Raw genomic sequence first — 23,088 nt, 5'->3', positions numbered from 1 at the left:
CCAAAGGCAAGGACTGTCTTAACACCAGATTACAATCTGTCTTACTTTTTTTCTTTTTTAACTTTTATTTATTTAAGTGTGTTTTTCCAAGGCCCATCATCTCTAAGTCAAGTAGCTGTTTCAATCTAGTTGTGGAGGGCGCAGCTCACAGTGGCCCATGTGAGGATCGAACCGGCGACCTTGGTGTTAAGAGCACCGCGCTCTAACCAACTGAACTAACTGGCTGCCCCGTGTTTTACTTTTTAAATAATATTAAAATGAGTTTTAATAAAAAAACTCTTATATATGTAGTTCAGCTGACAACAAACTATTGAATGAAGGCCCTCTTTTTTTGGCTAGGGGTAGATAATTAGACTTCACTTTTCTTCTTCACTTTGACTGACCGAAGCTACCTAGCCAACTATTTGAAACCAATGAACAAAAGAATACTGATTAGGTAAGAATGAATGGTTTTATGCTAATAAAGCACATGGATTATATTCAGGGTGACATCTGCAAAATCTTTCATTATCTTTTCGTTAATACTACATGTTGCATTGCAAAGATCTGACCATCACGTAGATTTAGAAATGTCTCATAAGTGGCCAGGAATGGCTCTGTTGTGTTTTTATTATTTGAGAGGAGATGTTAATCATATATTTAGTGGCAAGAGAACAGTGAATGATTAAAGAAAACTCTAGCTTGGACTTCTCATAAAACATAAAATTTATGTGCAAATGATATGTAAGCTTTATTACAAAAGTTGTTATAATTTTACAGGCATGAACAAGGACAAAATACAAGTTTGTGTTACTATGGAAACAAGATTATTGCCAAGAAGATTATAGATAAAACCCAAACAATGCTTATATTAATCAATCCTAATTTAAATGAATTTAAATATACTTAAAGAACTGATCATGTATTTTCAATAAAATTTAATGCTCATTTTCCAATAGCCATAGGCTACATAGTATGAGTTCAAGAGTCCTCTATGATGTGGCTGGAAGAATCTGGTGACACTCACTGAGGATTTGCTTTCTTATTACCATAGAAGGAAGATTTGTGAAATTGTTATACAGGAAAAATAATACACCTTCCTTACATGTTTCTTCCAATAGTACATAACTTTCCTCTGAATTTTTTTTTTTTTTTAATCACAGTCAGGTCCATTCTCTGGGATCATCAGGATAGACTCCTCCCCTAAAAGCAATAGGGAAAATCAGTTCTCTGCAGGAAATAGTTCAGGTGAGGAAGCATAGCTTGGAGAGAAATTCTAATTGGCATAAACATATCCATAGGGGGTGGCCTTGGATAGATTTATACAGTATATAAGCATCACTTAATCTGAAGATCTTAAAATTAGACCTAATGGACAGTAACTGGAATATGTGTGATCTGCTCGTGTGGCTAAATTTTGGGTATACCCGTATAAAGTTTTAAATTCTTCATTAAGTTATGAATTTAAGACTAGCCCTAGGATTCAGTTTCTGATATTGCTGAGTGTTATGTTGGATGAAGTATGGAAAGTACCTACAAACTTGAAATTTCTTACCACACCATTTGGAAACAGCTCATCCCGTTTGTCCAGTAGTTTTCAGGTTGTATTGTTTTATTCTTTTTAAGCTAAGATATGTATGCTTTGTTCAAAGGAAATCCTAGGAGCCAGGCAAAACAGAAGCAGACTGCTTTGGCTGAAGGTAGGGCGAAGGTCTTTGTTGGTGACAGGCCCTTCCTTTTTCTCCATATCTGGGGAAGCAAGCTGGGCAGGAAAGATGCATCTGAGTAAAAGCCTTGGAGCTTTATGATTTGCATACCACTCAGATGGACTATGAAAGGTGAGTACTGGTTGTTTCTAAAACAGTCTGTGCTGCATAAGGATGGTTTCATCAAGGAAGGACCGCAAATACCACTGTGGTTCCATAAGATTATAATGGAGCTGAAGAACTCCCATTGTCTAGTGACATCATAGCCATTGTAATGTCATAATGCAAGACATTACTCATGTGTTTGTGATGATGCTGGTGTAAACAACCTAGTGCACTGGAAGTCCTATAAAAGTATAGCACATACAATTACGGTAGTAATCAGCATCTAGGTTTGTGTAAGTACACAGTGTGATGTTCACACATCACCAAAATTGCCTAACCATGCATTTCTCAGAACATATCTCCATCCTTAAGCTGTTCATGACAGTAGTTAAGATTCATATATCTTACCTGGAGTAACTCAATTAGCTATTTGACACATTGCCAATTAATTCCATCACTAGACATTAATTATGTATTAGTTTCACTCTATGTTTTCAGTCTTTATTAAAAAAAATAATGATAAGGTGACTTTGGGAGCTCAGGAACACACCTTAATGGGTAAGTTCCAGGAAGCTCAAAAATTTTTCTCCTAAACTGAGTGCCCAAGTAGGAACTGAGGTCAATTTTAAATAGAGTCATGGGAATTAGCCAGTGTGGGGGGCAGAAATCTGGATACAGAAGGCTAGTCTGGGAGAAGCCTAACATTTCTGGAACTGAAAACCGAAAAACATTTCATTTGGGAAGTCAATGTCATTAATTCACTCAGTCATTATTGTGGGTCTGCTATGTGTTAGGTACTTGCTGGCCATGTATCAAAACTGAAAGGTAAATCACACTATGGGAAGAGAAGACATATTTCCCATTAACTAAAAAATCCTGGGAAGTAGTACTACTGACAAGCTTTGGTAAATGGCCAAAAATGAAAAAAAAAATAAAAAGGCAAGGAAGACATTTGAAATGGAGGAACTGAGATGACTGTCCCTGTGGCTATGGTTCAGTTGGCCCATGGTACTGAGCGCTTAAGTCAGCGTTTAAAATTAACTTAGACCTAGATAGTTCTAAACTTTTGTCTGTACACTTTTCAATCTTGTCCTTTCGGTTCTGTTTTCTTTTGGATTGCTTTGTTGTTCTTCATATTATTGCTATAATTATACTTATTATTATTATTATTATTATTATTATTTAGTTTGCAACTTCAGCTACCTGCATGAGACCAAGGGAATGACAACACCTGAGGGCAGGGTTCCTGTAATCGTGCTGATCTCCTTGTCCGATGCAACATAAAGAGCCAGCAAAGTATGAGTTGCTAAGGGATGAAGAGATGTTGTAGAAGGAGAACCTAGAAGAAAGTATTCAAGCACTACACTTGGCACCGTGTGGTGTGAGGGCCTGGATGCCCCCTTTTTCTCAGAGATCTGTATGTGGGGGAGGCCTGGTTGGCCACCACCCATAGGGAAGCTCCCAGTTTGATTCCTGGAGAATATTTCATTCTTGGTGGCGGGTGCCAGACATTTTAGATGCTGCGTCATGCAAGTATTCCTAAGAAACAACTCTTCGTCCTACAAGTTATTTACTCTTCAATGTGATTAAGGGATCTGGAAAGATAATTCTCTTAACCTAACACCTCCGGTGTGAGTTAGGTCCCTGAAAGAAAGGGTGGGAGACCATCGAAGAGGGTAATGAACGCGTAGGATGGGAGCACTGAAGATGAGTTTTAATTTTAAAATTTTGCTCTGGAAGGACTTTATGGCCCCTAGAGAGTGGAGACAACAAAGAGGGAGTCCCTTAGAGAAAGAGGAGAATTTCAAGGGCCTGGCCAGAAGAGCTATGTGCTTCCCTGCTTGAAAGACACCCCTGTCACCCTAGATCCCAGTGGAAAATTCTCAGTGCAATTATGGCTCTATTTGGAAGCCGGTGGAGATCGGATCCTAAGTTCTCGCAAACCATTTTGGGGCCCTTACTTCATGCTGGGCACTGTCCCCACAGCCGGAGATAGTGAGATAAAACACAATAGACATGCCCTCTGTCCCAGTGGAGGCTACAGACAGGGAATGAAGAGATGCGATGGTTTTGTTTTGTTTTTTAATTACATAATACGCTATTTATAAATGTACAAGATCTTGTGAAGAAAAAGTAACTGATGTAAAGAAGGACATAACTTGGTGACCCTGCCTAGTCCTAGAATTAGGGAACACTTCCCAGAACAAATGATGGATAATTTGAGACATGAGGAATGAGTAGGAGTTATCTTGGCACAGGAAGACTCCCAGGCCTGGGATAGGGGCTGAGGGGTTGGGGGGAGCAAGACAAGGCAGGATTGTCAGGTTAGGGTTAACCAGGCAGGATCCTGCTGGCCATATAACAAGTAAATTAGGAAATCATCTCAGGTAGAAATATGGCTTTCAATTGCGTTACAGAACTAAACATTCTAGTTCTGACATGAGAACTTCTAATTACTTTCCATGGGTTGCGCCAAATGAGATAGGTCGCCATGGATTTTTTCTTCTTGCTGTTATTGTTACAGACAAAATCAGAAATTATTTCTAAACAAGAAAATAAGAATACCAAAGTTGAATCATCATTAATCTAAGTAACTTGTGTGGTAGATTCATTATATATAGCCCTTTTCTTATAAGAGGAGAAGAACTGAGAATTAACTTTATAGATGCACAGGAATGATATGATTCAAAGTTCATCCAAATTACTCGTTTTGCTGCTGTAGCATAATCTGGTATGGTCTGGCCAAATGAGGGTTTTCTTGCTTTGAGGGTATCTAACATTGTTTTATTAGTTTCAGGTGTACAAAACAACATAGTGATTAGACATTATACATCTCACACAGTGATAACCCCAACAAGTCTGGTACCCATCTAACACCGCACATAGCTGTTAAATACCATTGACTCTATTCCCTGTGCTGTACTTTGCATCCCATGACTATATATATTTTTTGTAATTATAGTTGACACTCAATATTATTTTATATTAGTTTCAGGTGTATAGCATCATGGTCAGACATCTATATAATTTATGAAGTGATCCCCCTGGTAAGTATAGTACCCATCTGACATGATATAAATTTTTAAAGTATTATTGACTATATTCCCCATACTGTATTTCACATCCCCATGACTATTTTGTAACTATCAATTTGTACATCCTAATCCCTTCACCTTTCTCACCCATCCACCTAAGCCCCTTACCTTTAGCAACCATCAGTTTGTATGAGTCTATTTCTGTTTGGTTTGTTCGTTTATTCCATTCTTTAGATTTCACATATACATTAGATCATATGTTATTTGTCTTTCTTAGTGACTTTATTTCACTTAGCATAATATCCTCTAGGTCTATCCATGTTGTTGGAAATGTTAAGATTTCATTATTTTTCGTGGCTGAGTAATACTCCATTGTAAAAATGTACCACAATTTCTTCACCTAGTCATCTCTTGATGGACATTTCAGTTCTTTTCATATCTTTGCTATTGTGAATAGCACTACAGTAACCATAGGGGTGCGTATATTTTTTTCTTGATTCAGTGTTTTGAATTTCTTTGGATAAATACCCGAGAATGGAATTACTGGGTCATAAGGTAGTTCATTTTTAATTTTTTGAGTAACACCCATGCTGTTTTCCATAGTGGCTGCACCAATTTGCAGTCCCACCAACAGTGCATGAGGGTTACCTTTTCTCCACACCCTCTCCAACATTAGTTGTTTGTTGATTTATTGATGATGGCCATTCTGATAGGTGATATCTTATCGTGGTTTTAATTTGCATGTCTCTATTGATTAGTGATGTTGAGCCTCTTTTCATATGTATATTTGCCATCTGTAAGTCCTCTTTGGAGAAATGCCTATTCAAGCCCTCCGCCATTTTTTTTAAAATTGGGTTTTCTTTTGGTGTTGAGTTGTATGAATTTTTAATAAATCTTGGATATTAATCCTTTATTAGCTGTATCATTGACAAATATCTTCTCCCATTCAGAAGGATGTCATTTTGATTTGTTGATGGTTTCCTTTGCTGTGCAAAATTTTTAGTTTGATGTAGTTCCATTTGTTTATTTTTCTTTTGTTTTCCTTGCTCAAGGAGATATATCAGTGAAAATATTACTAAGGGTAATGTCTGAGAGTTTACTTCCTATATTATCTTCTATGGTTTCGGGTCTTACATTTAAGTCTTTAATCCATTTTGAATTTATTCTTGTATATTGCATAAGAAGGTGGTCCAGTTTCTTCCTTTCTTTCTTTTTTTTTTTGGCATGTATCTGTCTAGTTTTCCCAGCATTATTCATTGAATATATATCTTTACCCCAGTGTGTATATTCTTGCTTCCTTTGTCATAGATTAAATGCATGGGCTCTCTATTCTGTTCCATTGATGTACATTTCAGTTTTTATGTTAATACCATGCTGTTTTGATTACTATCGCATTGTATTATAGTTTGATATCAGGTAGTGTGATACCTCCAGCTTTGTTCTTCTTTTTCAGACTTGCTGTTGCCATTTGGGAGCTTTTATGGTTCCACATAAATTTTAGGATTATTTGTTCTAGTTCTGGAAAAATGCCATTGGTATTTTGATAGGGATTGCATTGAATCTATAGATTGCTTTGGATAGTATGGACATTTTAATTATATCTTCTTATTCACGAGCATGGATATGTTTTGATTTATTTGTATCTTCTCTAATTTCTTTCTGAGTGTCTTATAATTTTATATCAAGCTGTTGAAACTGTTGCTCTTTTTAATGGCCCTATACAATTCCTTTTCACTGTAGCTGTGTTTTCTTAGGAAGAGATGTGTAGGCATAGGGGCTAGTAAGCTTTCTGTTTAACACAACCATTGCAAATAGCAGCCCCATATTTTCACAGCTCTTATAATGAAATGATCAATATACCCTAATTTCCTGTTACAGCTTTAATTCACAACAACGATAACATTTGAAGTGACTTTTCTATTTTTCTTGTTTTGTTGAAGCAAATTGAGTCAAATAGGTGAGGTGTTTTTATGATCTTCCTGCCATGTAGAAGGAATTTTTCTCCTATTTTTTATAGGGATAGAAACTTAATGTAAAACTGCTGTTTTGGTGCTGATAAGCGTCCAACCTGATTACTATATTTAAATATCTTTCACTATCTTAGGAAATTTTAACGAACCAATCAGGTGTTTTTTCCTCCATCACTTTCTCTCCCCAGTAAAAACCTATTGGAACAGTAAAATGTTTGAAAGAAGGAAATATTATGTGACTAAGGGTTGTGTGTGTCATATGTATGTTCACATCATGAGCAAACATTAAGGTCCATGTGTGGCTACAAGCTTTTATACACTTGCATTGTTTTCTTAGCACGTACAGAAAGTATTCAATCAATGTAAATCATTTGCTACTTCATGTTGCAAAAGCATCTGTATCAGTGTCTAGTCAGGATAACAGAAACCATTCTTAGTTTTTCACACAGATGGAGTACAATGCAAGGACTGTTTTACAAATGTGTTGAAAAGCCTGAGGGAGAGAAAAAGTAACAGAGAAAAGTAACCCAGAGATCAGTAACTGCAGGAAGTCCTTTCAGCCCGTAGGGCTTGAGGGGCAAAGGAGAAAGTGATATTAGCTGACCCTAATGCCTTATTCTGGTGGCACTGCTGCTGCTGTCACTTCAGAAACCACCTCCTCACAGCTTACTATACCTCAAAATTTCAGACTCATATACAACTGCAGTTACTCACTGGTTATTCTCTCCCATCTCAAATGCATAAGCTCTAAAACAAAATTAATCTTTCACCAAGTGTGTTTTTCCTTTGTTAGGGACATCATCCTCATCCCATAGTCTATGCTTAAAATTCAAGAGATTTCTTTTTTCTTTAAATGTTCATCAGATTAGTAAATTTGCTCATTTTAATTCCTAAATAGTCCTCTAGTCTACTCCTGGCCTGTACCTCTTCTCCCACTGTTACCTCCTGCCAAGGAATGCAAGCGTTTCACATTTTCCTGAAAACTGAATACTTTTTGATTAACTGTGTCTGGCCCTGTGCTAGCTGGGTACCCTATGTTGCCTGCCTCAGTGGAATTTACAGTCTAGAATGGAAACTACATTAAGCAAATAAATCTGTGTGGAAAATGTCCTGGAAGAGGGCATTTCTAATTTTTCTGATTATGGTTCATTTTTCAAAAATTGGGATTAAAAATTTGTGAATGTCCTAGAGAAAGGCCATCAAGTTGGCTTGTTTAAACACAATCAATAGTAAGTACTTTTTTGAGTGTATGTGTCACTTTTTTCTCGTTCTGGAATATAAATCATACTGATAAATTACATGTCAAATGTGGCAATTTAGTTATTTGTAGTAAAATCAATCCAGAATGACCTTTAGAGCTCATCTTCATCAGTTATTGTCTAAATGGGGTTAAACTACAGATTAGAGGCCCCACACAAGACTTAATAGAATCAGAATGCCTGGAACGGGTCCTGGGCTATGCATTTTAAACAAGCAGCACATTGGTTTGTTGTACGCATTGACATGAAATTATTGAACCAATGTCAACTCACCAATACTTGATTTGTAACTGAGGCCAGAGGCTGAGGAAGGCTTTATGACTTGCTCACGCTCTGTCTTCTTCATTTTTCCACTGGAAACTCCTGTGGGTATCCTCTGTGAAGCTTTCCTGGTGTTTTAAACACCCCCTAATGCCCAGTTTACAGTCACATAACAGGGAGGACACACTCCTTCTATGTCAGGCACACTATGCCGAAACAAGCCTTTCACGTTATTGTCTTATTTAATTCTTAAAACATTTTTCCTAAGATGTAGGCACAGTTATCTTCCATGTACAGATGACAGGAGGTTCCACATTTTACAAGAACTGCATGGCAGAGAGCTGGGGCTTGGACCTTCAGATTCCAAAGCTCAGGTGTGAAACCACTTCCCTGAGAATTGATTTCTCTGGTTCTGTGCCTCCATGATAGTTTTACATTTCTTCCCTACACCATAATAGCATGCTAATTGTCAGTTCCTGTATCTATTTATCTTTCTTTGAGTCTCCTGGCAGTAGGATCTGTGTTTTCTTCATCCAGGTAAATGACAGCACCTGGATGCTACAGGGTCTGTAGCTAGTAGGTACTCATTCCTTTATTCATTTATTCAGTATTAGTTGATTAGAATGGGTCAAAAATGAAAATATCAAGTTAAAGGAAGTGTAAAATTTGGGAATCTACATGTATGGAAAAGTTAAAAAATAATACTATGGCAACATATTCATATGTATAACAGTGAATGTATAGGTATAGTTAACTAGTGTTCAGACTTTAGTTAAGAAACTAATGGTAAGAACTCTTGTTATTGGCAATTACATAAAGCTAAAAAGGCACTTTTCAAGAACCCAAACATACTAAGAATGTATGATAGTTCAAAAGTGAAGCAAACACATTTCAAAAGTTTATCTCACGTAAATTGCAAACAACATTATAACATTCAAGATGAAAACCCCAAATTACGTATTTTTATAGGGGGAAATAAAAAGGTCTATTTTGCTTCCCTGCACTTTTTCTTATTTTTGTCATATACTAATTCTGTGCATAGGTGTGAACATTAAAAATCAATTTACGTACATCAGGTGACAAAGCACCGTGGTATACATACCTTATTCCTTCAGGTACATATGATTAAGCAACCCATTTCTTGTTAGAAACATATAATGGGAAGAAAACCCATAAAACCAACATAAGTACATTCTCATCTTATTAGAATTTGAGTTCTTTGAAATAATAATGAAAAATTCCTTCATAACTATATTAAACCATTTAATTACAATGGTGGGGTGATTTTTATATTGTTCACATTATTATTGAAGGATACAAGGAGGGTATTCCCAGCACATATTAATAAAAGTTAATTGACCGATCAAGGTTCAGGTATCTGAATTGGCATTTAAGCATTTATCAAAGGGTAGTTCAGATTCTTTGAGAGGATATTAAGAGTAGCAGCAAAAGCTTGTTGAAGGACTTAGTCTGTGTTTTACCTACTAAGAGGTTTTCTAGAATATCTCTAGACTACTGGATCCCTGCTGCAGATGCCTTCTGTATCAGCAGCTTGACGAATTGGCCTGATGTCCCTGAGGTCTCCCTAGGCTGCTGGTCAGAATTCAAACCGTTTTATGTTCTTGTCACAGAACTTGTCGTAACTGCATTATGGAAATTGCAAGCTTGAAGAATATAGGCTAAACTGACAAATTCAACATGAATTTATTGAGTTGCTGGTTATTTTCATATATGATTTATCTCATAGAATATTTAGGTGCTTATTCACTTTGCAGGTGACAAAACTGAGGCCCAGAGAGATTAAATAACTTTCTCCAGGTCGCAGTTAGCCAGCAGGTTGTAAGAGATTTGAACACACATCTTCTGATGTGAAACCTAGAATTCTTTGCACTGTGTGTGAGTAGGTTCCTTTGAAGACTGTTTGTCAGGCTGCTAGGAATTGTTTGCTTCAAGAGAAAACAAAACAAAACAAAACATTTTAACCTACTTATGCAAAAGAGAAGGATTGATCATTGGAAGGATTCAGGGGTAGATAACGCCACCAGGCCTCAGTTAGGGCTGGGAAATTAAATCATCAGGAGCTGAGGTGACTTAATCTCTCTGCTCTTCGCAGATATCTTATCTCTGTTTCTTCAGCTTCATCATCCGCTGCCTTCAAAATGGGCTTTCTTTGCTCCTGGTAGATAATGACTAGTCCAGGCTGTGGGGTGTGTGTGTGTGTGTGTGTGTGTGTGTGTGTGTGTGTGTGTGTGTGTGTGTTGGGGGAGAGAGAGAGACAGGGTCATACAGTCTGTGACCCACACATGGACCTATGGGAAGATATACTCTGAGAAAGGTGCCGGGGCAGCTTCTCAGATGGGTGTCAGAGTGGGGGTGGGGAGGATATAACTGGTAGAGAAAAGATCTACATTATTTATACTGAGCCTTTTTTTTATACTGCTCTGTTCAACTTTGATAGTTAAATCCTTGGTTCTCCTCCTTGACTGGGAGCAGTGTTATGGATCTTAATTGGCTTTTCTAGTTTGGGATAAAAGAGATGTAGGCATATCCTGATACATACAATGATGTCTGGATAGCTGTAATGATGTTCCAGATATGCACATTTAATTCTATTGATGTAAACACTTCATTCCTGTTAATCAACTGGCAGCCTTCTTCATCAAAGAGATATTTTGGTGTCCCTTCTGTAATACAAAGGAGAAAGCATTATCTTACTGTCATTTATAAACTAATTACCTGTGCTTATCCAATGATCATTTGGTGAATAGTAGCAAGAAGAACCAGGTGGTGCGAGAGGTGCAAAATGGTGTCTCAGTGAATGTGACTGCCTATGAGCTGTGGGCTTCCAGCTCCGCTGATGTGGTCCAGTTCCCTGAGTAAACATCTTTAGCAGCAGACGTGCATGAGTGGCCCTCAAGTGAATTATTGGAAATATTCTGTACCAAGAATAAGGCAGTAGAAATGTAGTCTTGATTTCACCAGAGGGAATAAGAAAGATGTGGGCGATGTCTAACTCCTGTCTTACTATCAATCAGCGCTGTGCTTTGTTAAGTCTCTACTTGCTTCATTTTCCTCACTGAAGAACTAGGCTGGAATAGGCAATGTCTAAAGCGGTCCCTAGTTCTAGTACTTGTGTGCTTTCTGAGTCTGTAATACCTAAGAGAGATGATAGTCATGTTTCTTAACAAAGAATAAATTGTAAAAAATAACTGCTGGTCATTATTGAGAGTGGGTGATGTATACATGGGTTCATTATACTATTTACTTTCATGAGTGAAACTTTTCAGAGACAGAGACAGAGAAACACAGCTATAGAGAATGATGGCACTAATAAGAAAATGCTGCAAGGAGTAGTTTAAACTTGATTATCTCCTCTATCCTAAGAAAGCAAGATATGTTATTTTATTTTTAATGAGTCACCTAAACATGAAACATGCTATTAGCAATCGAATGTAGTAGGAAACAAATAGAGAAATTGGAAAACCTTGAAAGTCTCCTTGAATCATTTCAGTTAAAATGCTTTATCATTTTGTTATGAATGACATAGAAGATGTACTTAGAGTCAAATTTAATGAATATACATTACAGAGATAAATGGTTCATGAATTCACCATCATTTGGGATTATGCATTACTCCCCTTTAAAATCATTAGTTTGGAAAATTGAGATTTGATTGTAATTTGCAATTTCCTAGCACACACTGACTGGGAAAAGAAAGAAGTAATCTGGGTAAGGGCCAGATTTCAGAGCAGAATTTACAAATTGCAATGTGGTTGCTCCATAAGGCAGGTAAATCTTACGGCAAAATCTGCAGTCAACTATAAAAGTTTGACCATGAGACTATCAATAGAATAACCCAAAGTTTGAATTGTAACATCAGAGCTCATAAATATTCTAAAGTCACTTTTTGTACAGCTAGTGTTCTTCTAGAGATTAGTGCAATTATTTATCTCAACAAATGTTTATTGCAACCATTCTTTTCCAGAACTGTACAGTCACTTGAGGTACTTTAAGGTACTAGACCATTTGAAACTGGATGGCGTTCTTTTCCCTCAGGGCATGCTTGGATGTGTAATCTCACAAGAAAGGACAGATTCCTTCCTGGAAACCAGAAGAAACTGGTTGTCCTCCTTTCTATAAAAATGTTAGAATCTTAAATGGACCTTTACTTTCCCAAATGCACTGTGTAAATTCACTGACAACTAACTCAACAGCCAAGCTTTTAGAAATATTGCTCTTTTTTCCTTACCCAACCCTTACTCCTCTACCTTCTGTGACCTGTGTCTGCCTCCACTGCTCTACGTAAATTGCTCTTTTCAAGTCACCAATGATCTCCCTGTCATTAAGTCTACTTTTTAATCTTTTTCTTGCTTGACTTTGAGATGGCAGCTGACACTGTTAAGTGGTCTCTTTTTTAGGAAACGTCGTTTCCCATTGGCTTCTCTGACACAGACTTCATCTGCTCCTCTTTCTCTGTTTCTGGGCAATTTAAATTAAATAATGTCCTCTTAGACTTCTTTGTAGGTCACTGTTCTGTACTTGGCATTCCTCAGGGTTTTGAAGTAGAGTCTCTTCTCTGTTCTCTCTGCATGCTCGCTTGTGCTGGGTGATAGCACCACTCCTGAAACCTCAGTCATCGTTTGTGGTGATTTCCAAATCTCCATCTCTATACCAGACCCATCTCCAGAGCTTCAGGGTAATACATCCAACTCTCTGCTGGATAGGTTAACACTGATGTTTCTCAGACACCTTAAATGCAGCATGTTCAAAACAGAAAACTTCATCTCACTCCCTGAACAACCCCAGCCTACTGCTCTTTCAGTATTACCAGTCCAGTGGAATAGCACCACCACCTGCCAGATGATTCATTCTTGACTCCTTTCTCTTCTTCACCTTCTCTGTCTTCAAATACCAAGACATCTCACATATTTCTTGATTTTAGCCACCTCTGTCTATTCTTCTTGTCATTATTTTTTGTACAGACTTCCTATCATCTCTTTGCCTGATTATCATAATAGCCTCCTAACTGGTGTATCTATCCAGTCTAGTTAACCTAGTTATCTTCCAATCTCAACTTCTCAATTCCAAGTGGTCCTTTATAATGCATATCTAATTATGACATTTCTCTGACTACAACACAACTGTGTCCCATTTCATTTGAGATGAAGTAATGGTACTTATATAACTTTAAGTGTCTTTATAACATGGTTGTGTAACTCATGATCGAGTTTCATCTCTTATGATTTCCCTTTGTACTTCAGATTCTGCCTTCTTGAAATTCTTTCAGTTCTTCCAGGACAGAATGGATAAATATATATAATCCAAAGGATATGTGACTATAAAATATCCAAAGGGGAAATATATATGGAAATATAAAAATCTCTTTTGCCAGGGACACTCCCTTCACTCTCTTGTACTCCTTGCCTTTGATTTGGCTCACTTCCATTTAACTTTCAGTAATCCCTGCATCTTTTTTTCCCTCAGAGGCATCCCCTAATTCTCCAAACTAGGTAAAGTTCGGAAACTGTTGCAACTTGTTTATCCATGATGATGACAATGATTTTCATGGTTTAATTTTCTTTCATGTGTCTGGGGTAGAGAGAGACAGAGACTACATACTCCCTAAGGTGGACATTATGCTGATTTGGTCATAACTGCATTACACTCCCGAGTCCCATGCCTGACAAAGTGCTTGACACCATTTTTCATATTTGGTGAATGACTAAATACAGAGAAAGAATAAAATTCAATGCGTGTCATGTTGTCCCACAACCAACTGAGAGAAACAGGAGCAAGCCATTTCCATGTAATGCTAACGGACTCCTTTTCACCTAAATTTTTATTGCAGATGGAATAAATGATATGCCAATGGAGTAATGGGGGTCCTATGGAGAGACTTTTATGTGTTTGAGGCTTATGTGACCCCTAACACATGACTGACTATACATATAAGAGGCAATCAATAAAAATTATTGCATTAATGTTTCAATGACTATTATTGGACCAAGGGAAGGAATTAAGCTCAATAAATGCAGACATGAAATTAAAGAGGAGCTGTAGTTAGTGAGTATCAGACTCAAGATAATCTTTGGGATAATTTCTCCTTCAGCTCTATGTATTTTAATTTATTAAACTGTTTTCATTCACTTTTCTTTATTAGAAGTTACTTATATCAGAAAATACATATTAGTACTTAGCCATTTCAACAAAGTATGAGATTTAATATAATGTCTGTGCTCTATACATTATTCAAAGATATTACTAATGAAATATCAAACAAAAATTGTTCCAACATGTAGCTATGATGTAGCTGTAAATTGTCAGTAATTAAAAAGCACAATCTTCTCCTACAAATTCTGTATTCCTTTTACATTTCCTGTCTCAGGTATGGTTTACGTCTTGGTAGAAAAACTAAAAACCTAATCTATTTGACACCTTCCTCTCCCTCATACCCTAGGTTTATTTACCTCCTGATTAGCTCTCAAATTGGTCCCCTTAAATCCATTTCCACAGCCATTAATCTACTTGAAGCTATTGTCATCTCCTGCCAGAAGATTTGTAACCGCTTACTAAGGAGCCTATCTGCACCAAGATGTCCCCTGCCAATCCATTCTCCACTCAGCAGCCAAACCAATTTGATTACGCCCTGCTTAAAATCCTCAGTAGCTTGCCAACAGCCTTAAAGAAAAATGCTCCACTCTGCTGTTTCTTCTGACTCCACCATGCTACCAAACTTGCTCTTTAGATGTCCTAATCTAATATGTAGATTTCTGGATTCTTAATGTCTTTGCCCTAAAATAGATGTAGCCAGGATGGATTTTTTAAAGGAAAATGTTGGTATTGCCCACAAGTATTCTGTGATGGTCTGGGTTAGTCATTTATTTAGACACTAAGCTTAAAATTTTTAATAAAAACACCTTAATCCTATCCTCTGCCTGCCATGTTATAAGACAGCATAGTCTTTCAGACACATATTTGGATAACAGTTCAAGAACTTCATGGACTTCATTTTGATGCTCATAGCTTCTATGATGTAGATTAGCAGAGTTCCCAAAAGAAATAAATTAATTGTTCAAGAGCACATAATGAGTTAGTAATAGAGAGAGTACATAACAAAGGTTATTCATCTCACGTCAATATTCTTTTCATTCATTTTGATTTTGATTGGAACAGACTACGTGCTCAAGAATTGTCACTGTAAAGGATAGAAAGTGAAGAATCAAAGCTTTAAAAAGGTGTGTAGTTTTTATCTACGATAAAATTAACCTGGTTGTAGGGTAATCTATTATTTTTGCTTTCCAAAAGCAAAGTGTAGTTTAAACTGGGAAGAAGGAAAGGAGGAAGGCAAGAGAGTTCCCTGAGGCGGTCATTGCACTAGAGTGAGTTTGGGTAAAATATAAGTATTTTTAAATTTATTTCTCCATAAATCTAGGCTTTACATTTAATGCACTGTTTTTATGTAGTGTCTTTAAAAATGGCTTGGTATTTTAAAAACAGACCAGAAATGTGAAATATATAATTAAAATGGAATCAAAGCTATGATATAATAACCTAAGCAAAATATAGATAATAGATAAAATCAGTCTTAACCAAGCACACATCTCAAAGAACAGATAAGTGTTGCTAGTGAAACAAGGACTCGAAGAACTTAAAGAAAACATTTTAAAAATATGGAGTAAAGGTTGTATACTTTACCAGTAGCTTGCTCAGGTGTTTCAACAAGAAAGAGTATTTTTAATCCAATGAATTGGAAATGAACTCCTGTAGTAATGCATATATACAAAAGTTCAGCTGAATCACTTCCAGAAGGTATTCTTGGTATCTTTCCAAATTACATTGGAAGAAATTATTATTGGAATAAAACTGAAGATTTCAGATGAGATGCAACCATTGTATTTTGACTTGTAAGCTTCATGGACACTGGCCCAAACCCAATCAATCATATAGGAACATTTTAATATATTGAAATTTCATAATCATTTTGGTAAAAGTAAAATTAACCTTAAGGAGAAATTCTTACAGAATATTTTAAACAACTCATTTTAAAAATAAAGCACTAAAGATACAAATATCAAAACACCCATCGTAATTGCTTACAAGTTGCTGACGGGGAAATGAGTATGAAAATAAACAACAGCAATATGATAGGAGAATTGCTAGAATGTGGTTGAATACCATGTGCCTAATGGCAGAAAAGATTTCTTGAATTTGCCAGGCTTCACAGAGGAAATGTAATTTGATTGATAAGTAGAAGTTTGCTAAGATAAGTGAGGAAGGAAGTTAAAGGCAAAGAGCATGGAAATACTGGGAAATAGAAAAAAGTGTGAAAAAAGAGAATGGTGGGCACAAAACAAGGCTGGGGAGCTAAGCGAGCAAAGGTCAGAGTCAACACTTTACAGATCATGATAAAGTGTTGCTTTTGATCCTGAAGTTGAAATGGAAGCCACTGAAGAATTTTGATCAGTGGAATAACGTTTATGGAATGCTTACTGTTTGCCGGGATCTTCACCCCAGTATTTCATGCAATACCTATAACCAATCTTATAATGCAGACACTGTTATCACATTCATTTTGTAGATGATGAAACTCAGGTTCACAAAGGTGAAGAAACAAATTACAGCTCTATAAAAAGTTACAGAACTAGGTTTCAGCACAACAATTTGATACCAGAGGTGGCTCTCTTAAACCTGGGCTATACTGCCTTTACCTTTGATAGAACTATTATATAGACTAGAAAGAGAGAGAAGAGGAAGAGGAGATTGGAATGAGGGAACAGAAACAAGTCCAGACACTAGAACTACCTACTGTGGAAAATGGACGGACTTGGATTGATTGGCTGTCCGTCATAAAATGGAAGGAAGGAAATTGGGACAATGTTCAGGTTTCTCTTGGCAACTGTGTGGAGATTGGTCCATTTTACAGAAACAGGGAGTGCAAGTGGGGGCACAGACTGAAGGAATAGTGGTGGCAGGGAATGACACGTTCTATCTAGAGTGTGTGGTGATGGAGATATCTGTGGAAACCCAGCGGGCTGCCTAGAGAAGAAGGCACTATGTGAGGACTGGAACACAGGAGAGGCATGATGTACTACTAGTGAAGAGAACACTTATAATTAAATCCAGACCCCTAACCATGATCTCAATTCATCACTTAAATTGGTGAAGTGGAAAGGACTGCTGTTATTAACTCTTGCTTTTACTGTTGGCAAAACACTTCATGTCTTTGGGTCTCACAATCTTCATATGCAAAACAAGCGATGAAGAGCAGATGTTTGAAAGGTACCTTTGGGGATGCTCTTTATATTTTCTTAAAAGCTATGGACTATTTATTATATAAGTCCTATCAACAGATAATTTGGAAATTTACCTAATTGACCACAAGAGGGAGAACTCTAATTCTACCTTGTCATTTACTACAATATAAAATAATCTAAAAGCACTTGCTATATGAAGTTGGTGATAGGCTGTTTCATTTCCAGTTCCTCGTGGAAGTTGAGGGAATTCAGCAACTAGAGAAAGTTTTAACGGATTTGAAATGTTTTGTGTTGCTAAAGTTATGATAAAGTCACTGACTGTGAAAATCTCTTTGTATTCAGCAATAATTCTCCATGAAGTAATCCAGATGCCTCTTTAATTAAAATGAAAACAGTAGAAATTTAAATTTACCCTGGGAATGTTTTTCTTCCAAATAATGTTATTTTAGTTATCTTTCAAGAAAACTATAACCTTTCTGAAAGTCCTTGGTTACTCATAAGTATAAGGTCATCAACATGCCAATTATAAAGATATTCATATCAAAACAAAAAGATTAGAATAGCGCTGGTCACACTATTTCAATGTTACATGTTCATTAAATATGAGCATATGTTGTATGTTTGGTGTTACATGAATATTGAATGTTATATGTTCAGTGTTAAATACTCATTTTCTGTTTGGGTTAACTTCTGTGCTCTGGTTTTATGTAAAGTTTTATTGTGAGGAAACTATAATTCTCACTGGGTTGAGAATTACATTATTAGTCGCCCTAAGATTTAATGAGTAGCATTTTTGGACTGGATCAAATTAAAGTACACTTGTAGAGTATAGGTATCATATTTCTTCATTTTATCAAATATTTCCAAACATACATAGCTAAATGAGCGTTGTTCCTTTTAAAGACATATTAGTGAGCTATATAGAATCTCAATAATGCGACTGTTACTGAAAACATATTTGTGTTTCCCCTTAGAGGCAGTATCACACTTTTAGTATGTTCAGTGACAGCAGATCTTTCTTTGAGAGGGAATGCAATACTTAAAAACAAACAATTTCTATGAATAAAGATTGAATGTTAAGGTCACCAATCAAGTTGAAGTATACGTTATTTGGGGATCAAAAAACTAGATGTTACTAAAATATTTAAACTCCCTCTCATTTATATACCTTTTTAATTAATCTGCCATAAAAGAATCATGAAATGTTTTCAGCAAGGATGTCACTGGAATAAGTATAAGCCCTCCTAAGGTGACTCCGAGGAAGGGTTAATTTCATCTGAATAGACTCATTCTAGTGTGTTCACTAAAATAAATAAATACTTACATAAGTACCTTAATTTATGTGTAGTCACTTTGAGTTTATTTTCCAGTTATTTTCACAGTTGACACTTCATAAATCCTTTAAGTATAAAATAACAGTATACCACTGTGTTTTCCTGAAAATAAGACCTAGCCGGACAATCAGCTCTAATGCATCTTTTGGAGTAAAAATTAATATAAGACCTGGTCTTATTTTACTATAATACAAGACTGGGTCTTACATAATATAATTAATATAATAAATATAATATACTATAATATAATACTGGGTATAATATAATATAATACAATATATACCAGGAATAATATAATATAATACCAGGTCTTATATTAATTTTTGCTCCAAAGGACGTGTTAGAGCTGATTGTCCTGCTAGGTCTTATTTCCAGGGAAACAGGGTAAGTAAATCAGTATACTAAGTAAATAACAGTATACTAAGTTATTATTTAGATATTTTCTATAACTTCTCCAAGATGACTCACATTTTTAATGTTTTCCTTTGGCTTGATGAATTAATTTTCTGTCACTATTTCTCATACCAGAAAGCATTATAAACCAATAAAAGATGTATGCTAGACAGTGTGGAAGACACACGTCTTACTGTTGTTTATACACGAGTACTCAGTGACCAGCACAGTGTTTGGCCTCCTAGTAAATATTTACTAGCAGATATTTAGTAAATATTAGTTGCATAAATGAGTGAATAAACAAGTGATGAAATTACACATATATAATTATGTATAAAATATATGTATATATTATTATTCCTGTTGTATATATAATATTGTTACTGTTACATGTACCATATTATTGTTTCAGACTGCTGATAATCATCCACCCAAAACTTAGTGGCTTAAATCATTAATATTGTTCACCAATCGTTAATGTTGTTCACAAACCTGCAATTTGAATAGGGCTCGTTGGGAACAGCTCATCTGTACTCCACTACTCCACAGTGTCAGCTGGTCTGACTTGAAATCCAGGTTGACTGAGAGGCTGCAGTCTAGAATCACCGGAAGATTCACTTAATTCACATGTCTAGTGGTGCCACTGGCTGTTGGCTGGGACCTCCGCTGGGGATACTGTCTGGAAAACTGCTTGGATTACTGACAGCATATTGTTTAGGTTCCAAGGGCTAACCTAACATTCAAGTGATCAAGGAAAGGTGCATGGCATTTTTATGACCTTGTCTTGGAGGTCACATGGGATCACTTCTGTTGTTTGAGGTTGGTTGAGGCAGTCACAAAGGTCAGTCTGATTTCACAACTCTATCGGTTGAGGCAGTCACAAAGGTCAGTCTGATGTCAAGGGCAGGGGATGTATAATAGAAGCCACCATGCACGGGAGGAATGTATAGGTCACATTGGAAGAAGAACATGTGGGATGGGATATATTGCAGTGGCCAGTTTTGAAAAATATAACATGCTATGTTTTATATGTATAAATATATAATTTTATTTATAAACTGTACTTCTATTCACTGGGAAACAAAACTTACCTTGCTAAAGGGGTTCCGTTAGATCCAATGAACATTTATTGTTTCTGCTTGTTCCTGTTTCTGCTCTTTCTCTATTGAATATGCTTGTCTGCCCTCCCAAACCTTTCCTCACATCCATTCAAAGCCTAGACCAAGGCTTACTTTTTCATTGTTATTTCTATTTCTTTATTTGGCCTGGAGAGCACTATCTTTTACCTTCACTCATTGTGTCACTAAACATTTACTATCTGTGGGTACCTGTGTCTGTTTCACAGTTCAAAGAGTAAATGACACACTGCTGACTAATATTAGGTATTTTACTAAATTGAAAAATGTTTGTACATTATGTACCCTTGTTAACCAGAAGAATCTCATTTTATCTAAATTATACTCCTTCTGTCACTAAATTTAAATGAACAGAACTTCAAGTTCAGCTAAAAGTGAAAAATGCCATTCTGTATCTAAATCTATATTACAAAATTTAAAAATAGAAATGGTCTTTCTTGAAATTTGATTCTTATATGGAACAAATGATGACAAATTATCTGCATATGACAAATTTGAGGTGCATCCTGAGATTGCTTTTTATTCCCTACAGAGACTGAAAAATCAAATAAATAAAAAATGAAACTAAAATAAAGAATTTTTTCCTTTAAATCTAGTCTGTTTCATAAGATATTGAAATAACGTTACATGAGTATCATTTAAGTAATGAAAATGTTAATGTCATTTATTTTTTAAAACATACTATAAAGTTTCAAGTGATACCAAAAAAACACACACACATTAATCCTGGGTAAAGGAAGGGAGAGACCAACTTGAAATAGCTCCTTTAGAAATTGCATATAGTTAATTGCTTTATAGGAAATAACTAAGTTTAGATTTTGTTTTCTGAATTCAAGAATCATATGGAGATTGCTTTTTCATTTGTGCTCTTAAAATCTTTCCTACATACTGCTACTAAAATAATGATTTTTTCAAATCGTATATATTTGCTTTTACACATACTTACCTCAAACCTTAGATTGCAAGCAATTCAAGGGTGATATTTTTCTCCTAAATTTTGTACGCTGAGAACAAAATTGTCTTTCCTAAAATTTGGTTCTCTGTGGTGAAAACTGGTCATTGACTATTCAGAGAATGAAGGAGAATCTGAATCGAGTGTTTGTCCTTTTTCAACGATACTTTTAAAAAAAAAAGGTTATTCTATCAAAATGATGTTACCATTTGAGAACTTATTAAACTCCTCCACCTATTAAAATACTGTACTGAACTTAATATCAGGAGAAACAGATACATTTTCAAGTTTAGCTCAACATACTCTGTAAAGATTAATATATTACCTTCGTGTACATTGTGGTATTCTGTTTATTTTTAAAGAGAAGAGTAAATTTAGAAATATTTTCCTTTTATTTAAGTAGCATAAATCCCATAACAGATTTCACCACATCGACCAGAACATCTCTCTCAATCCTAGAATTGGGACGGAGCAGGCCATACCACCTCAGAATCCAAAGTGACATGTATGGGTTTATTATACATGTCGAGGAAAGTTTTTGGGTCCATGAATTCTTCAGATTTGCACAAGTACTTTATTATTTGTTCTGGGAGGAGTAATTCAGGAGCAACTTGGTGCAAGTTGTCACCTGGTCCTTTACTGCTCACTTTAACAGTCTTAAAAAGGTAGAGCGCCAGTTTATGAGTTTGGGTGAGAAACTCTGTGATGACCTCTTCTAGGGATTGTGACTGTGTCACATCATCAAGATACATGACGGGCACTTTTATTGTTGAAACTTGCCACTGCATGAAGATCCTTGTTGGGATGTTATGGGACACGACTATAATTTTCATTCCCTGGATAAAATATTCTCTTTCCTTTGTTTCATGGTCAACGTAATCCAAAAGAATTCGGTAAAGAGTACCACTGGAGGACTCAAGGATATGCAGAATGTAAGTAGGATACATGAGCAGTACCCCCGTTACTGCTTCTCCTAGGTGGTGTTTCAAAATTGACTGAAACACTTGTTCATAGTAGTGAGCAAGATCTTTTTTTTCTATGTTGGCTGTTATCTTGGCCACTAGAAATAGCCTATGAAGAAGGAATTTCTTTAGCTGTAGTCTTTGCTTTTCTTCCTGAAAATGAAAGTAATTGCCACGTGGAACTTGAGGCATTAGGTGAGAGTCCGATGGAAGAGATCTTTTGCTCACCTTTTTGGTATGGTCTGAGAAGAACATGATGAGTCCTAATTATTCTTCTAGATAATTCCAATTTTTAGCTCATCACAATATATACATTATCAGGATGATTCTTTAGTGATGAACTGCTATTTTTATTTCTTCTGACAAGAAAAAAAAAAGAGTTTACTCAGTTTGTTAAATGATACTGAATAGCAAAATCCCCTCCAGTGGATATCAATAAACAATGTCTTTGACACAAAAGCGAATGTTAAAACAATACTCAAATTATGGAGACTTTTTAAAAAAAGTTTACAATGAAATAGGTAACATACATCCTAGGAAAACCTCTCCAATGAACTGGGTTGTGGGCAGAAGAGAGAACTTAATTGAGAGAAGTTCACTCTGTTTTTATTTACATTATTTTCTTCTTCAATTTATAGTCCTTTTTTTTTTTTTTCAGTCCTCATCCTTGTAACACACACACACACCCATACAAAGAGAGAGAGAGAGAGAGAGAGAGAGGAGTGTATCTGCTGACAGTCAC

At 36.0% G+C, this 23,088-nt stretch overlaps 2 protein-coding genes across 2 annotated transcripts in view; one reads left to right on the top strand and one right to left on the bottom strand.

Moving 5' to 3' along the window:
- Positions 1-23,088, top strand: part of ZNF804B (zinc finger protein 804B) — a 454,444-nt gene that overhangs the window by 10,539 nt on the left and 420,817 nt on the right. The gene's annotated exons all lie outside the window — the stretch shown is intronic.
- TEX47 (testis expressed 47) lies at positions 21,840-22,601 on the bottom strand. The gene has a single exon (XM_033088609.1). The coding sequence runs from the start codon at positions 22,599-22,601 to the stop codon at positions 21,840-21,842; it is 762 nt and encodes a 253-aa protein (XP_032944500.1).

Source organism: Rhinolophus ferrumequinum, chromosome 20, assembly GCF_004115265.2.
Source record: "Rhinolophus ferrumequinum isolate MPI-CBG mRhiFer1 chromosome 20, mRhiFer1_v1.p, whole genome shotgun sequence".
Classification (NCBI taxonomy): domain Eukaryota; kingdom Metazoa; phylum Chordata; class Mammalia; order Chiroptera; family Rhinolophidae; genus Rhinolophus; species Rhinolophus ferrumequinum.
Note: the sequence above shows the minus strand (reverse complement) of the source record. Positions and strands in the feature narration are given on the sequence as shown.